General features: G+C 48.7%; 1 protein-coding gene across 7 annotated transcripts in view; it reads right to left on the bottom strand.

The window, feature by feature from the left end:
* The window catches only part of MECOM (MDS1 and EVI1 complex locus), a 354,166-nt gene that overhangs the window by 48,066 nt on the left and 290,304 nt on the right, over window positions 1-15,796 (bottom strand). For 6 of the 7 annotated variants that reach the window (XM_076341393.1, XM_076341395.1, XM_076341394.1 and 3 more), the window contains exon 3: window positions 607-741. In XM_076341393.1, the coding sequence (XP_076197508.1) occupies window positions 607-741 (135 nt within the window). Of the gene's footprint in view, window positions 1-606; window positions 742-1,421; window positions 1,493-15,796 lie in introns of those variants that run through there. The other variant, XM_076341397.1, reaches the window with a different exon arrangement.

Here is a 15,796-nt window from a genome sequence, read left to right as displayed (position 1 = left end):
ACAAGGATAAATAACATTTCAGCCCAACAAAGAGTGGATTTAAGTGCAATAAAGAAAAAGAAAACCACTGAAGATCCTGGTTCAGCATACAAGTATTACGAGTTCCAGCAAAGTGTATGGGAAGGCATAGTAATATTCATGCACGTGCGCATTCAAATCCAAAGCCCCATACGTGCAACTACACTGGTAGCATTATCAGTTTTGTGGTTTCCCCTCTATTCTTTCCATTAATTTCACATTACAGCTTCTGATCAACTCAACGGTTTAACATAGCAATCCAAGTGGACTGGAACAGGAGCCAGAAAATGCTGCTAATTCAAAAGCGGCAAATACTGGCTTTGTATAAGAAAGCAGTCCCAATTTTTAGCAAGTATAAGATAAAAAAAACATTATTTATGAATTGACCAACAATGCGGAAAAATAGAAAATTCGTATTATCTATAGCCCATAATCAAAATTATTCTTTTCTGCATTTCACATCTGTGCCTTATCTTTTGCCATAACAGCAAACAGGCCAAAATCTGTTGTGAATTGCTGCTATTTTTTTTCCCATTGACACCTTAAAGTTCCTTAGAAAAATAAGTCCAGAAAGTGAACACCACATACCTGATCACTTATCTGACATGCAACAAGGTTGTGCTGATTGTAGCATCCAGCAAACTTGATATATTTGAGCCAGTTTCCTACATCTGGTTGACTGGCATCTATGCAGAACTTCACATTGCAAAACTCATCCAAGATCTAAAAGGAAGAACATAAAAGAGTAAATCTTTCTGTCGCTGTCTGGGCATACTAATCAAAAGATGAATCACAGGTTTCCAGATAAACAAATGGATAATAATAATAATAATAATAATAATAATATAGGCACTTTTATTCAGAAATACGCTTCTCTGGTGAGATTTTTTTTAGGAACGGTCAGAATACACACATAATAATAAAAGGACAATAAATGTACTGAAAAATGTCTTGACAAACGTTTACATGTAATTGAGATGTTGTCTAATTATTGCTAAGAAACACTATGTTAATTTAAGAGGGATCTGATTTTCTATGCATTCATCAGTGACTATGTTTGAAATTATGATTTTAATTAAATATGATTCTGTCAGGGAATACAACAAAAATCACTAAAATAGGTGGTGTTGGCTTCATTTGAGGTTTCTGTTTTGTTTCAGGATTTACGTTGTTTGCAGCACCCATTTGGTCTTTTCGTATTTGTTGCTCTGAACCAAACTTTATTTGGTGGGCAGTTATTTATCTTGTTTTAATATTACGCTTCCCAAACAGCCCTTCTGTGCAACAGTTACATCACTCCCCTTAATTGAAGCAAATAATAGAACTCGCTATGCCAAACTAAAAAAAATAAATGAAAAACAACGTAAACACTCATGCAAAACATGGCAGTATTCAATACATACCAATAAATGGTTCCAATTATGCAGACAATAAACAAATATAATGAGATTGCTTGTGGACGAGCTAAAGAGGATGCTCTATTCTAATATTATGACAAATTACTAATCATTACATATAACTGAATATCGTTATTTATTTGCAAGCTTTACTACCGGCCTATCCTAAACTTTCCACAGCATCCCAGTAGCTCACTGCTACATTTGTAGCTCCTCCGGCTGGGCACCGGCAACAAACCACCCGATTTTCTTAGAAAAAACTTAAAACACACGCCCCAAACGAAAAGAAAAGGGAGAGGGAGGTTGTTTCCCCAATGGGAAACGTTTGTATTCACGTCCAGCCCCAGAGCACTTTTGGCCTCCGAGCTGAATGGACGGGAACCCCGGCATTGTGTATCATTTAGTTAATGAAAACCCACGGAAGTTTCCTATCAAGGACTCACAATATAGCCTAAGCCTAAGCTCACGTTCATTAATTAAACGAGCCCCGCGGAAAGCTGCTCTCCCCGCGGGGGCGGCCGGGCACGGGGGCAGCCCAGGTACGGCGGACGCTGCCCGGGTCACAGCCCCCAGCGCCGGCCGCGGCCCCGCCGCCCCCCCGGGTGCCAGGATCAGGCCCGTCCGGGGCCAGGGCGGGGGGGCGAGTGCGTGCCTGCCCGCCCGGGGCTGCCGAGCATTGCCCCGGGACAGCCGGGTTTCTCCCCTCCTCCCGAGCAGCCTCTGCCCCCCCCAAAAAATAAGGGGGAAAAACCTAACCCCAAACCCACAGCCACCCCAAATGCCGGCGGGGCCCAGCGGAGCCGCGAGCGACCCGCGGCCGCGCAAGGCGAGTTGCATGCCCCGCGGGCGCGCACGCCGCCCTGCCGCTCGCACCTCTGATTATTTTTTGGAAGGGGGGCATTTAATTTTCCCTTTCAAAGCGAACCCTGCTCTGCCCTGGGGGGGGGGGCGCTCACCGCCCCCCCTCCCCCCCCCCCCCCCCCGGGGCGGCGGAGGAGGGTCTGCCCGGGGGCCGGCGGCGCGGCGGGCACCGACGGGGCAGGGCGGCCCCGTCCCGCGGGGCCGTGGGCAGCGCCGCCGCCGCGCTCGCCGCTCTTACCTTGTGTCGCCGGGAGCCTGCGGGGGCAGGGAGGGGGGGGAGAGGGAAAAATATCCTTCAGGCGGCTGGAAGCAACATCTTGGCGTCAAAAGCGGGCGGAGGCCGCGGCCGTCGGGATCCGGGGCTGCGGCGGGCGCTGCGCGGGCGCGGTGCGCTCCACCATTTGTCGGGGGGCGGCGGGGGCTCGGGGCGCCGGGCGGGGAGGCCGGGAGGGGGCTGCCGGCCTCCGAGGGCTCAGCGGCGGCAGGGCTCGGCGGGTTTCTGCCGGCTCGCCATCACCTTCCTCTTTCGGCCCCTCCTGGTCTTATCGGCTGGCTTGGTGCGTGTGTGTGCAAAGAAAGTTATCGGGAGAAGGGGGCAGGAAAGGGAAAAAAAAAACCAACCCAAAAACCACACAACCGTCTTTAAGGAAAAAAAAAAAAAGGGAAAAACAACAACAACAAAAAACCCACCGCACACCGCTCAACAAAACAAACTTCTTTCACTTCTCCGCCGGGGATGGGAGAAAAGTGTGCGTGCGTGGGCGGGCGGCTCTCCCCCTCCCCACCCCCGCAGCCTGCCCGCGGCGCTTCTTCCCCGCCGCGCCCCCGGGCAGCGCCCGGCCCGGCCCGGCCCTGCCCGCCCCCCCTCCCCGCCCACCCCGTCGGGTCCTGCCAGCCCGCCGCTCCCCTTTCGGGCACTGTCTCTTTAAAGCGGGGCAGCCCCGGCCGCGCCGGCGGCCGCCCCCCTCCCTCACGGCCCCCCCGTCCCGGGCGGCGGCGGCGCTCCCGGCGCGCTTAAAGCGACAGCGGCCCCGCGGCCGGGGGTCACCGCCAGGTCGCGGAGGAGCGGCCCCGCCGCGGGGGGCTCACCGGCAGCCCGCGGGGGCGGCCCCCCCGCGGCCGCATCCCCCGCCCGGGGCCGGCGGGGGGCTGCCGCGGCGGTGCGCGGAGCCTCGGGCCCTCGCCGCTCGCCTCTATTTATACGCCGGCCGTCCCCACCGCCGCCCGGTCACTCGCCCCCCGCTCCCCGCAGCCGGGAGCGCCGTCGCGGCGGCTCCGCAGCGGGACCGCGGCGAGCGGGAGCCGCTCCGCGCTCGCCCCGACGGCTTCTCCCGGCGCTCCAGGAGCCAGCGCGCCCGGCTCGTTATCCGAGTTATCCTCGTCATCGCCGTCACTGTGGTTATTAATAATAATTTTTAATGAAACGCAACTTTTTTTTTTTTGTCCGGCCAATTTCCCGACGACACCGTTTGGTGCCGCGGAAACACCGCCCCGTTTGCCGGCGCTTCCTAAACGATTTTTAATTTTTATTTTTATTTATTTATTTGGTAACGAATCCCATGAACGGAGCCGGCGGGAGGCTGGGCTCTGCCTGCCGGCGGGGGCAGCGGCGGCGGCCGGGCCCGCTCCCACCCGCGGGGCAGCCGCAGCCCCGCCGGCTGCGGGGCTCTCCCGGCTTCGCCAAACGGCCTCGAAATCCCACCGCGACGCAAAGCCGCAAACCGGCCCGCGAAGTTTGGCACCGTCCGAGCTAGCTATGGCAAGATACACGTATATATGTGTATTTTGGGGAAGAGGGCAGGAAAAAAAAAAAAAGAGGGCTGAGCTCTATCTTTTATTGCACCGTCCAGAAGTGCCACCCACTTTTTTCTTTTTTTTTTTTTTTTTAAGTGCAAATATATTTCTCAGACTAAAAGTCGATTTTTCTTTCCCGGGGGGCCGGGGAAGGAGGGCAGGGGGAGGGCGAGAAGCCGGGTGACAAGAGATGATGATTAATTCGTCTCAGCGGCCTGTTATCTGTGACATTGAACTGTTATTTCAGATAATAGCTATTGTTCGAGGCGGGGAGGGGAAAGAGAAGGGGGGGGGAAAAACCCGCACGCGGTGGTGGTAGGTAGGACAGGAAAGAAAAAAAAATTTTAAAAAAATCCATTGTCAATAACCTCAAAAAACCTGGTGAGAGATTCCCATAGCACCGGGGCCTGAGAACCGCGCCGCCCGCCCGGTTTGCCGGACCATTGATTTCCTGCCCTCCCTCCGCTCGCCCATTGTTGGAGCTTTTTTTCCTTATTATTATATTTTTTCTCTCTCTCTCTCTCTCTCTCTTTTTTTTTTTTTAATTTAGCCATAAATTGGACCGGCTCGAGCTATGAGCTGTTCTATTTTCTTCCTGTCAGGATGAGGGATTTGTTTTATGATGCATTGTGTATTAAATACAAGTAATCTGGGAAACTGATTGCTCGAGCCCATAGGCCTGATCAGAGGCCCCGATAGGAGCCGGAGCCCCCCCCGCGCTTTGCCACAAAAGGAGGAAACGCCGGTGGATAAACAAAAGGGCCTCCCGGTACCGGCAAAGCGGGGCCGGCCGGCACCGGGGCTCCGCCGCCGCCAAGGCGCCGCCCGCGGCCGCTAGGTGGCGCTGGCCGCCGGGACACGGGCCGGGGCCGCCGCGGGACGCGCCGGGAGCGGGAGCGGGGCCGGAGCAAGGGCGGGCGGTGCGGAGCTGCGGGCCCGCGGCTGCTCGTTTCGGGGGGGGGGAAGCACATTTTTGGCAATTCCCCTTCATGCACCGCTCCCGGCGGCTCGGCTTTGCCCCAGCCGGGCGGAGGGGAGCGCGGCCCGAGGAGGAGGAAGAAGAGAAGGAAGAGGAGGAGGAGGAGGAAGAGGAAGGCACATGCCCCCGAGCTGGAGGGGTTCGTGGCGGGGCGCGGCGAGAGGCGCTGGGGGGGCGTTGGGGGGCCAGCCGAGCCTCACCGCCAGTCATGTAAGGGGACGTTGGGGCTACATGCACATATATATATATATATATATATTTGTCTTCTTTCAAGCAAGAATCTTTTAAACACATCTATAGCCTTTTCTCTCTCCCCTTGGACGGTTTGGTAGGCGCTTCAAGAGGCCCAAATATTTCCACAGGGTCCCTTTTGCAATTGTTTATTTAAAATAAGTCGCTATATTAGTGGAGGCAGTAAGGAGTTAGTATTCGAGTCTGCTAGTAATTCCCACCAGGCTGTAAACTGATGCCTCTTTTAAGCCTTTAACTTCATGGTCGTCCCAGAAGTAAAAGTTCTCATAATGGAGACCCTATGGGCATCGTGCATTCCAGCACATCATTAAAGCAAAGCAAAGCAGCTCAGCCAAAGCCAGATGAAATAACTGTACTGTCCACTTTTAATGGGCTTCCTGTGGACAAACACTGCAGAGGACAATGGTGAAAAATCAGACAAGTCGCTGGCGATTTTTAAAAATACTGTAAATGTTCATATTAGGCTTAATATTATCCTTACGTTTATAGAGCAAGCCACTTCATAACCACATTTTTAAGTGGGGTTTAATGTTATATTTCTCAAGGTGACTAAACACAACATTGAGCATCCTGACTAACACTGTGGTGAGCGTTTAAAATACTGGGTGAGTATCAAGCAGGGAGGGAGAAAGGAAAAGCAAAGCAAAACAAACATGCAGAAAACAACAGCCCTTCAACATACCCAAACGCTCCGGGACAGACCCAGGAAAACAGCGACAAGCAGGAAAGGCAACACAATTTCTGCATGTTAATTTCTCCCGCCCTGCGTTGTGGATATCGGAAAAAAAAAATCAAGCAAAAACACAAGTGTTGCTGCTTATTTCGGAGGGAAGAGCCGGACCTCTTCCAGCCCTTGCGCGAAGGAGCAATGGTGGTGGCCATCACGGTGATGCTGCGGCCCCTCACACCAGTGCCCTGTCCCGGCTGCCCCTCCTGCCCTCACACGCTGCCGGGCTCGTCCCTCCCAGCCAAAAGGCAGTTTTCGAGTGAGGGAGAGGAGGAGGAAATTAAAGGTAAAAAAATGTAAATAAAAAATTTCCCTTGGTCTGGAAATGGGCCCAACTGAAAGCATGTTAATCTCCACCTCAGTAATTTGGTTCTTCTGGAGAAGACAGAAGCCCTGCTGCTGTGCCCTGCACTTCATAAATCACGTCTTTATGTGGACAAGGTCAGGGCACCTAACAGCTCAGACATGGGCCTTTGCAGTGGCTTGGAGGGCTCCGGCATGTTTATTCTCTCGCACAGATCTCCGAGGAGCAGTCCAGCACGCTTCTAATTACTTTTGATTATTTTCATTTGCTCGGGTCAGGCTGGCTTTGCCGGCACTGCTGGAGGGTGGGTTTCCTCCCCCTGGCCTGGCTGCGGGATGTGGGGGAATCAGCACTCTGCCGCAACCGGCACCCCCTTCCCCAGGGCAGCATGGGGCTCTGGGGACCCCCAGGGCTCACCCTGCTGGCGGAGAGGGGTCCCCTTTTGGCAGCTGTGGGGCGTGAAGCCTGAAGCCTTCAGCTGCGACAGGGGCACCCAGCTGGGCTGTCCCTCCCATAGCCAGGCAGTGAGGGGCATTTACTGGTCTGAAAGGAGGACTATGCAGAAAAGACACACACCCCCCGCCGAAAATACCTACTGCCTTCAGGGAAAAAAAATAAACAACCCCATATCCTTGCAAAAAAATTAGTGGTGCGTGTGCAGGCGATAAAAAGTTGAAGGACCTCTGCAACTCCCGTGAGGATGGGGCTGTGCTTGGGGAGCTGCAGAGCACACACAGCCCCCAGCCGTGCACAGAGGCAGCGCGTGGTTAGGTCTGCTCTCCTCCTACTGCTGTGTGAAACCCCCCGGCACAGCACTTTACGGCTGAGATAAATAAATACGTACAGCAAATGCGCAGCGCCCACGCGGAGCAGATGCACAGCAGGCAGACTCGCGTGATGCCGCCGTGCTGATAGGGCCCAGGTGTGAGTGAAGCCATCCCCACGCTCCCACGGGTGCTGGTCCCCACTCACACCCCCCCTTACGGTCTGGAGCAGCCACAATGCTGCTACTGGCAGGAGCCAAACAACTACCCAAGTACTGAGCAGAAAGACTCCACTTTTTCTCTTCTATTAAAATCCATGCTCTAAAATAGCACGTTCCTTCTTACCCCAATGAGAGCTTGACAGCCCAACCCTGCTTTCTCATCTCCCATTATGCTGGCATGAGTGGGGTCCCAGCAGACCCGCTGCCCTCGCGTCCTGCCCCACTCTCATGCATGCAAACCCACTGGTGTGACGAGCACCGGGGCAGGCACCACCGCATCCAGGCACCCACGTGTGCTGGCAACTCCATCGCATCCCGCCGGTGAGGGTCCCCCTGCAGGTGTGGGTGCCATCACGGCTAAATGACGAGGGGAAAATTCCTGAGCAGGGGCTGCCTGGTGGGAAGGAGTTTTCTGGCAGGCACCAAGGCACGCTGTTGGGGTTCGAGCCTGAATCTTTTTGGATCTCGGGTGTAACTGTGTACCAAGAGAAGAAGGGAGATTGCGACAGATTTACCTTCTCTATCAATAAGGAAGAAGCAAAAATGGGTCAGTGACTAGTATCCAGCTGCCTGGGTGAATTCGCTCCTGGCTTGGAAACCCTGTAGAAACTGCCGTTCCTCACAGCAGGAAGAAATGCTGTAACGCCTTATTGCAAACAACCCATGGCCCTTGCAGCCAACCCCAAAATGTGATGCTGAGGGATGTGATGCTGCTTGTCCACCCCCCACTGTGAGCACACTCCTTGCAATGGGAGAAATCTCCTCGTTTTCCTCCTCCAAATCTTCCCCCAGGTTTCCCTGCCAAGGCACGTGCTCTGGCGCTGGATGCTGAGGACTGTTGCTATTTTCCTCCATAGTGTTCATTACTTCCATTACAGAAGAGTCTGGAAGCCTCCAAATCCAACCTGGGCCCTTCACGTGCTCAGGGTTACTGTATCCGCAGGGCGAGACAGTCCCCGCTGGGCGAGTTTGGCACACGTGTGCTAAGATAAGTCAGGGGAGAAACCCGCGTTAGCTAGCTCATTTTAACACCTACTAGAGACAGGGCAATTTAAGGCTGATTGATGTGGGTGCTGGCCTCCTGTCCACCCAGAAGCTGTGTGTTTTCCTGTGCTTTACCTTTCTTATGTTTTGAAAGAAAGTCAAAATTCTGGAGAACCTGGGAAACTCCACTGGTGATGCCCTTATTCTGCACCTCTCCCCATGTGCTGGGCAGCCTGGAAGGGCTCTTTTCTCTCTTAACCACCCAAAGAGTAAAAGACCTTGAGCATGGCCCTCTAAAACCTACCAACATGACTGAAAAAAGTCTGATTTGGGGTTTTTTTAGCACTCTCTCATTCATCCTTGCTGAAATACAGCTGAAGAAATCTATACCAGGTTTGTGCCTGCTCCCGCTCCCACAGTTTGCTCATCCAGAGATCGAGCAGCATGAACCCACAGACTGAGACTGTATGTGGGGTGGCTGGAGGCTCCGACCTGATGTAGCCACTGCTCCTTTGCCTGGAAACACAACTTTTTTGCAGAAGCTGCTCTAAAAATGGAAGAACTCTAAAAAACACTCCCTGAGAAGGTACCATACCCAGGGGGTAGAAAGCACAGTAAAAGGATTTTGCAGACTTCCTTTGTATGTATGTGCATAAGAATTCAACAGGGCTCTATTAACTCTTCTCTTCTTCCAAATTTTTAATTTTCAAGCCTTTTCATTTGCCAAATAGTCTGAGGGTCTGCTTTGGAAGACCTTTTCCAGCCCCAGAGCCCGTCATGGCATTGGGAAGAGCCACTCAGGAAGGGTGCGTGGCAGCAAGCCCTGGGGCACTCTTTGGGTCTTGGCACTATCCAGAGTCTGGCAACAGAATTTGCAAAGCAAAAGGATGGAAAAGAAAATACCAAAGCAGGGAAAATGGCAGGCCGAAAGGGATTGGAAGGGTTAAACAACAGAACTTTACACTACAAGAATTAATGTGATGCATAACAGGTAATTCTATTTTAATAATCAATTTTAGGAGTGACTGGCTATTTTCAAAGCATTCCTATTGTAGCCACAGTTTTAACTAGGCGTACAAGAGTGGACATAAACACCTGCGGACTTTATAAGAGTAAGAAGCAATTTATCACCCAATAAAAAGTCAAACACTCATTTTAAAATTTTCAGGTTTGCATTTGCTGTTTTAAATGTACATGTGTGGATGGTTCTAGCGGAGGCTCAGAAGAGGCGGATACACATCCTACATGCAGAAACACACGTGCAGGCAGCCAACATAACCAGCTCCTGCAGCGGGGAAGAAAAACCTGCCTGAAAGCATCGGTGTTACAGTTTCATCCCACCTATGTTTTGTATTAAACCCCTTGTGATCATCGACCGGAGTTGTCTAAAACATGAACTAAACGGGCATTAAGTCAGCTGGCATATGAAATTACTGCAATTCGATTTTCAGATAAACCACAAAAATTGATGAACTAACATTGTTCCAGCTGAATTAACTCATCATCCCTGGGAAGAGAAGGTTGCGGAGGAAAGCAAGGGCTCTAATAGCGATGATTAATCCTCCTCCTGTTGCAAGGCACTTACCTACGAGTGGAAAGATACCCTGCTAAAGGCAGGCTAAGGATCCACACGGCCTTAGAAACATCGCTGCCCTGCCAAGCCCTGACAGTAGCGTTAGATATTATTTACATGTGTGTAGGAGAGGGAAAATTCTTTGTTATGGGCTTGTTATGAAACTATAAATAGGTTAAAACCCTATCAAGAGTTCAAGTCATGCTTGGTAGATAAATCTGAGGACTGAAATTCAGGAATGCTAATTTATTCAGCTGGTGGAGGAACATGCAGGGTTGATCCTTATCCTGTGCTCAGGCAATCTCCTTGGGATTAAGTTGTAAAGTATTTGGACCACAGGTGCCATGTGAGTGGGTCAGGTTCCCCACCATCAGTGGGCAGAGCTGTTTTTGTGCACCCACCCTGGGTGTGGAAACCAGGGTCCTGACCAGTAAATGCTTAACTAGCCCTGTGCGTGCACAGCAGCCCGCCTGGGCGTGCATTTGAAGTGCTGCTCCACATAAATTAGTCACACATGGGTAAAGGTGCCTGATTAATTTTGAAAAATCTTACTCCAAGAACTACCTGGTTTGCACTAAAAAGATTTTGCACAACAAGGAGGTTCTGCTCACTGGGAAAATCTCGGGGGGGGGGGCAGAATATATTTGATACAGGTGTCAAAATAAACCTGTCCTATAACCAAAAAAATGTGTGTTGATCACAATGGGTTATTAATGAAATAGCTGTGAACATCAGCATACCCTTGTGGCAGATTTCTTTCATAAATGAGTTGAACATTTTCCAATTTCAAGAAAGTGCTGCTACCTATAAACTTGGAAATTAAGGGCTTTTTCCCCTAAGACTCAGATCCCTCAGGGCACTTGTGTTCTGGCATGCATCCCTTATTTGCTGAAGAAATTTCAAACTTGGTAATTTAGCACCATACTGATAAAACAAAGGGGAAAAAAAAAGGCAGTTGGGCACGTGTGCATGTGAAGGAGGAGGGAGGTAAGTGGTACAGCTTCAGGCATTTTTTTCCTGTGGCTTGCTGCAGATTTTGTGTGAGATTCATAGGAAAACATTCCCAAGCTACAATATATAAAATGCATATCAATCCATATAAACTGAGTTTTGCAGATGCAAAATGACCTGCAGAATTTGAAGGAGGATGGAGACTGTTTTATAACCATTTTTCCATATAACTTATTTAAGCCTAAGATGTTGGGCTAAATTTGCCACTAGCAGAATTATGAGAATTAGTATTATTAGTATTACAGCAGCACCTAGAGGCCCCAGTTGAAACTGGGACCGTTTGTGGGTAGAAAAATAATAAACACAAGTCTCTGCCCTGAAAAGCTTACAGTTGGCATGGACGGGATAAAAAGTGTGCCGAATGGGAAGATTATCATTTTGTTTTGACAGATGGAATATGGAGATTTGCTCATGGAGAAAATCAGTGGTGGGCTGGGAAGGAACCTTGTGCAATATTTTCCCGTAACTTTCATTCACTGAGAAGTTGCTTTTTACTTCTTTCCTTTGACTCCAATGAAGAGAAACTCCTGTCTGCCCACTGGTGTTCACGGCTTCTCATGGATAAATAGGGGAAGTCTGCTTGGTCTCTGCCAGTTAAAACAGCTCTGCATGTTTTAATATGGCTCATCTGTAGCAGAAATTGTACTTTATCGCCCTTTTTTAGCTAGGAAAATATTTTAGCTTTGGAAATGAACAGTTGATGCTTTGGAACAGATCTTTAAACATAAGCACGTTGTGCTGATTGGTACCATAAATGAAAGCTCCTCCTATAGAAACAGTTTGGGGAGGATACATAAAACTCTGGCTTTTTTCTTTTTTTTTGCGGGAGAAATGTGAAACGGAGTTCATGATGTCAAGTCTTGTTGCTAGGAGTCACCTAGCAATCATGCAAGTGCAAAACGTAAGATGGATCACGATCCCCACCAGGCAGAGTGGGGGAGAGACTGCCCCAGCCACACCACCGGCCTCTGCAAAACCTCTCTAAGTGACTGCAAAAAGCAGCAGGGTATGGGCATGTGCTCAAGATAGGTTGCAATTTTTTGGGTCCGTAGAAGCAAAATGAGGCAATGTGTTAAGAATAGATGTCTTTCCACTAGGAAGGATTTCAGAGAACCGTATGATCTGTATTGCTGAGAATCCAGTATAGTACGTGCCAATATGGCACGTAAGATCATTTCTTTCCCTTTATAAAACTCTTGCCTGGTGCACCAGGTGCATCGTTCAGGCCAGGTCCTCAAACGGAGCAAAGCAGGAGATTCGCTGAGGCTAAGGGAGCTATTGTGGGATGTATTGACTGACGAAGGAGGTCATCTCTGTTGGCTTTTCAAAGAGTTATAGTGAGATTGGTGCCTGGGAAGGTGGTCACACATTCACCAGGGAAGCACCAGCAGCTCAAAATGCTGAAGAAAGCGCTGACATGAGACAGCTGGCTACCTTGGAGCTGAACTGGTGGCCAAAAGTGTTGATCCAGCAATTTCCACTGAAAATTACTGTGTAGTCCTGGGATCGGACAGGACGCTCAGCCCAGCCCTGGGCTGCCCCAGGGCTGTAGATGGAGGAACTGCTCCATCTCCAGATGAAAGCTAGTCCTAGATCCCCCCACTGCCTTCAGCTCCAGGACCACAAGGCTGCGGCACGGTGCTGATACTTGGTGTGTGGAGCACTTCAGGGCTGCAGCCCTTGGACAAGGTCTGGATCAATCCAAAACGTAGTGCCTCTGGGAACCTGCAGGAATCTCAGGATATGCCCGATATTTGTGCATCCCGTAATTTTAATGTAATATTTGTGACACCTGTAGAAATAAACTGAAGATAGAAGCTCTCCTGCCAGGAACTGTGAGCAGAAGCTCAAACCAGTTGTCTATTGCACAAGGGAAATCTGTCAGCTTGAGCTGATACTTTATTTGTATAAAGTACAAATATATGCTACAATATGAATGACCACAATTTTCCCTACTGCCTGTGGTATATTTAACAAAGCTATAAAAGATGAAAGTGGGAGTTGTGAGTGCTCATTAGCACTTTAGAATTACTTAATTCTTATTTAACTCTCCAAGTTAATTCAGGAATTTCATCTCAAACAGAAAACAGTAGGTTTAGATCGAGGTTCTTGTGGACCAGGAAATACTTCCACAGAAAGAAGAAACTGAATTGGCTTGAATGATTTATAAAATGTGAGGGTTTCATTCCAAAATATCATTTATATGCCCAGAAATCTACTCAGCAAATCTAACCCAGCAAAGGAAAATGAACATTATCAATCCATGAATAAAGATGGGAAGTAATTCTGCAGCAGTTTCAGACTATGCTTGCCCATGTATGACATGTAACCGGTCTGAAGCCCTTTTACACATCTATTAGGTTTATATTTACCCTGGGTTTAGCGGGCAAAATGTGGGGACAAAGAACACCATGATAATCTTGAAGAAAGCAATAATAATGACAGCTACTCGCCACATTGAGAGTTAAGCACATCCTTCCTCCATTAACACATCTACTGATGGGAAAGACATCGGGAAGTCAACGCCAGAAGCAAAGACAGACCAGAAACCCCAAAACTCCAGTAAATCCTTGCTCCTTTTGATACGGTGCTACTCCACCAGTTTGAGGGGTATGAAAAGAATAAGATATAAATGGGATATATATGAATGGGATATAACGAAGACTTTGTTGTCCTGATTTCCAGCCACACAAAGGGCTCGGTGATCATGGCTGATGTTCCAGGTGATTCATTGCAACTCCTGTCAGTAGCCAAGCGGCCATTGGACACATCTGCAGTGCAGTGACCTTGGCCTGCGTGAGCAAAGCCAGTAGTAAAAGCAAATGGAAGTTAAAATGAAAGGTGTATATTTTTAGAAGAATTTGTAGTGTTTGGACTCCAGCTTTGGATGGCTCAAGAGTATTTTGTAAGCCAAAAATCTGTTCTTCGGTTTTGGGTTGTTGATTAAATATACTTGTTACCAAGAACTTCAAGCAGGAAAAAATTTAAAAGAGACTTCAACTAAGATATTATCAGCTTCAGCTGCAGCACTGAACAACTAAGATGTAACAGCTCTTCAGATCTCAAGTTATTTCTACTGACTGCCGTATAATCAGCATGTTAAATCTGGGCACTTCTTCAGGCACAGTTATTTGTGTGATATATACAGATCAATACCTATTGATTTTATAATTTTGATTCATATCTATGCAGTGATTCAGTTTCACATCATCTTGTTTATCAAGCTCTTCTCTGTACCTTTCCTTCCAAGCATCTTGGCACTTCCAGGCCACTTGAGCAGGGTCCTACTGCAACCACCCCCTTTGGCCCCTGCACACACATTTCAAGTGGGCATGTACTTGGTCACGTCCCGAGGAGTTTTGTGTGCAAAGAGCTGCCACAGGACACCCAGGGTCATTAAGACATGAGGGTAAAGTTCATAAACCTCCTTCGCTAATGCCACGACCCCACTGTCCCTGCTGGTTTCGGAGCCACCCCCCAGCTTTCCAAGGAGGCTTTGCAGCCAATGCACTTGGCCATGCCTTCAAACTTCCCTCTGTGCTGGCTTATGAGGATATGGAGTGGACAAAATTTCACACTAAATATTAAAATTTCTTCTCTTTTACCCCTGGAGCTTTTGAGACTTGTGCTGGCACCCGAAGACCTTCCCCGCTGCAGCTGCTCCCGCACGCAGCAGCAGAATGAGCAGAGTAGCTGGCACGAAAAGCCCGACGGTGACTGATTAACAGCGACCTGCTTGACATATTAGAGGAAACCAATGCCATTGCTACTGCTGGCAAGCGCGTCAGGGAAATCCTGTTAACTTCACTGGATTGCATATATGCAAATGATAGCGGATTAGAGAGCATTAGTGAGGCTGCCGTTCCCACTGAGCTCGCACCAGTTTTCATCAGAATAAATTGTGTCTGGATGCACTAGAGATGCCCCAAATAGACTAAATAATGATTTAGCAATTCAGTTCTGCCTAAAGCTCCAGCTAAATGGGGCAAACCTGGTCCCTACCGATGTGCCTGCCACTGGCACGCTGCATTCCTGCTGACAGCCCTTACGAAGCACCGCTGTGGCCCACGGTAACAGGATGTGGAGCAAAAGTGGTTAAAAACCATCAGCTGAAATTCATGTGATGAATGAATTTAAGGCAAACAGGAAAACTTCTTTATGTTGAAAATGCCCAACAAAAAGAACTGAACTCTGTTCCAATGCAACGATTTCAAAATGTTTTTGCGGAAGGTGCCGAAGGGAGCTAGGATGTACTGCATCTGTGAAATGGAAGTTACTAGGGTGAACGCCTTCTGGAAGGAAAACAAAAAGGGTTGATGAAGACTGAACATTTCTGGGGGGCTCACACACTACAGCAAGATAGGAAGCATGGGCTAATTACAAAATAAAACCTATCACCATGCAAAAATAAATGACTTCATAAATAGCTTTAGATATCATGTTAAAAGTACCTTTAGGAACAAAAAGATGCTATGCTAAAAACAGGAGATCTAAAGAGCTGTTATTACACATCCATTACATTTTCCGAGCTGTCTCATTTACTTTTTCAAGTTCTGTATACATGATACAGCAAGGCAAAGCATTTTATGTACCGTAAGAAATTTGAAACAATGTTTAATGTTCAGAAGATAACGTTAACAAAACTACACTTCAGTGGCTTTTTTACTTCTTTATTTTATGACCTTTCAAGAACTTAGAGTAAAAGGAAACAAGAAGGAAGGATAAGCAACCAAACACTCCTTCTTGCTTTTTTCTACATTGCTGATCAGAGCCCAAGGCAGAAATCATAATAAAAAAAAGTCTTCTTTTTAATGTCTAAATAGGAGCTGTTGAAACACTGATGGTACAACGTGTTTTGGGATGGAAAGCATTTGTTCCTCTTGCAGTTATCAACAGTCATATGTTACATGA

The sequence above is a fragment of the Aptenodytes patagonicus genome, chromosome 6 (genome assembly GCF_965638725.1).
Source record: "Aptenodytes patagonicus chromosome 6, bAptPat1.pri.cur, whole genome shotgun sequence".
Lineage (NCBI taxonomy): Eukaryota > Metazoa > Chordata > Aves > Sphenisciformes > Spheniscidae > Aptenodytes > Aptenodytes patagonicus.
The sequence above is the reverse complement of the archived record's forward strand: the minus strand, read 5'-3'. Positions and strand labels throughout refer to the sequence as shown.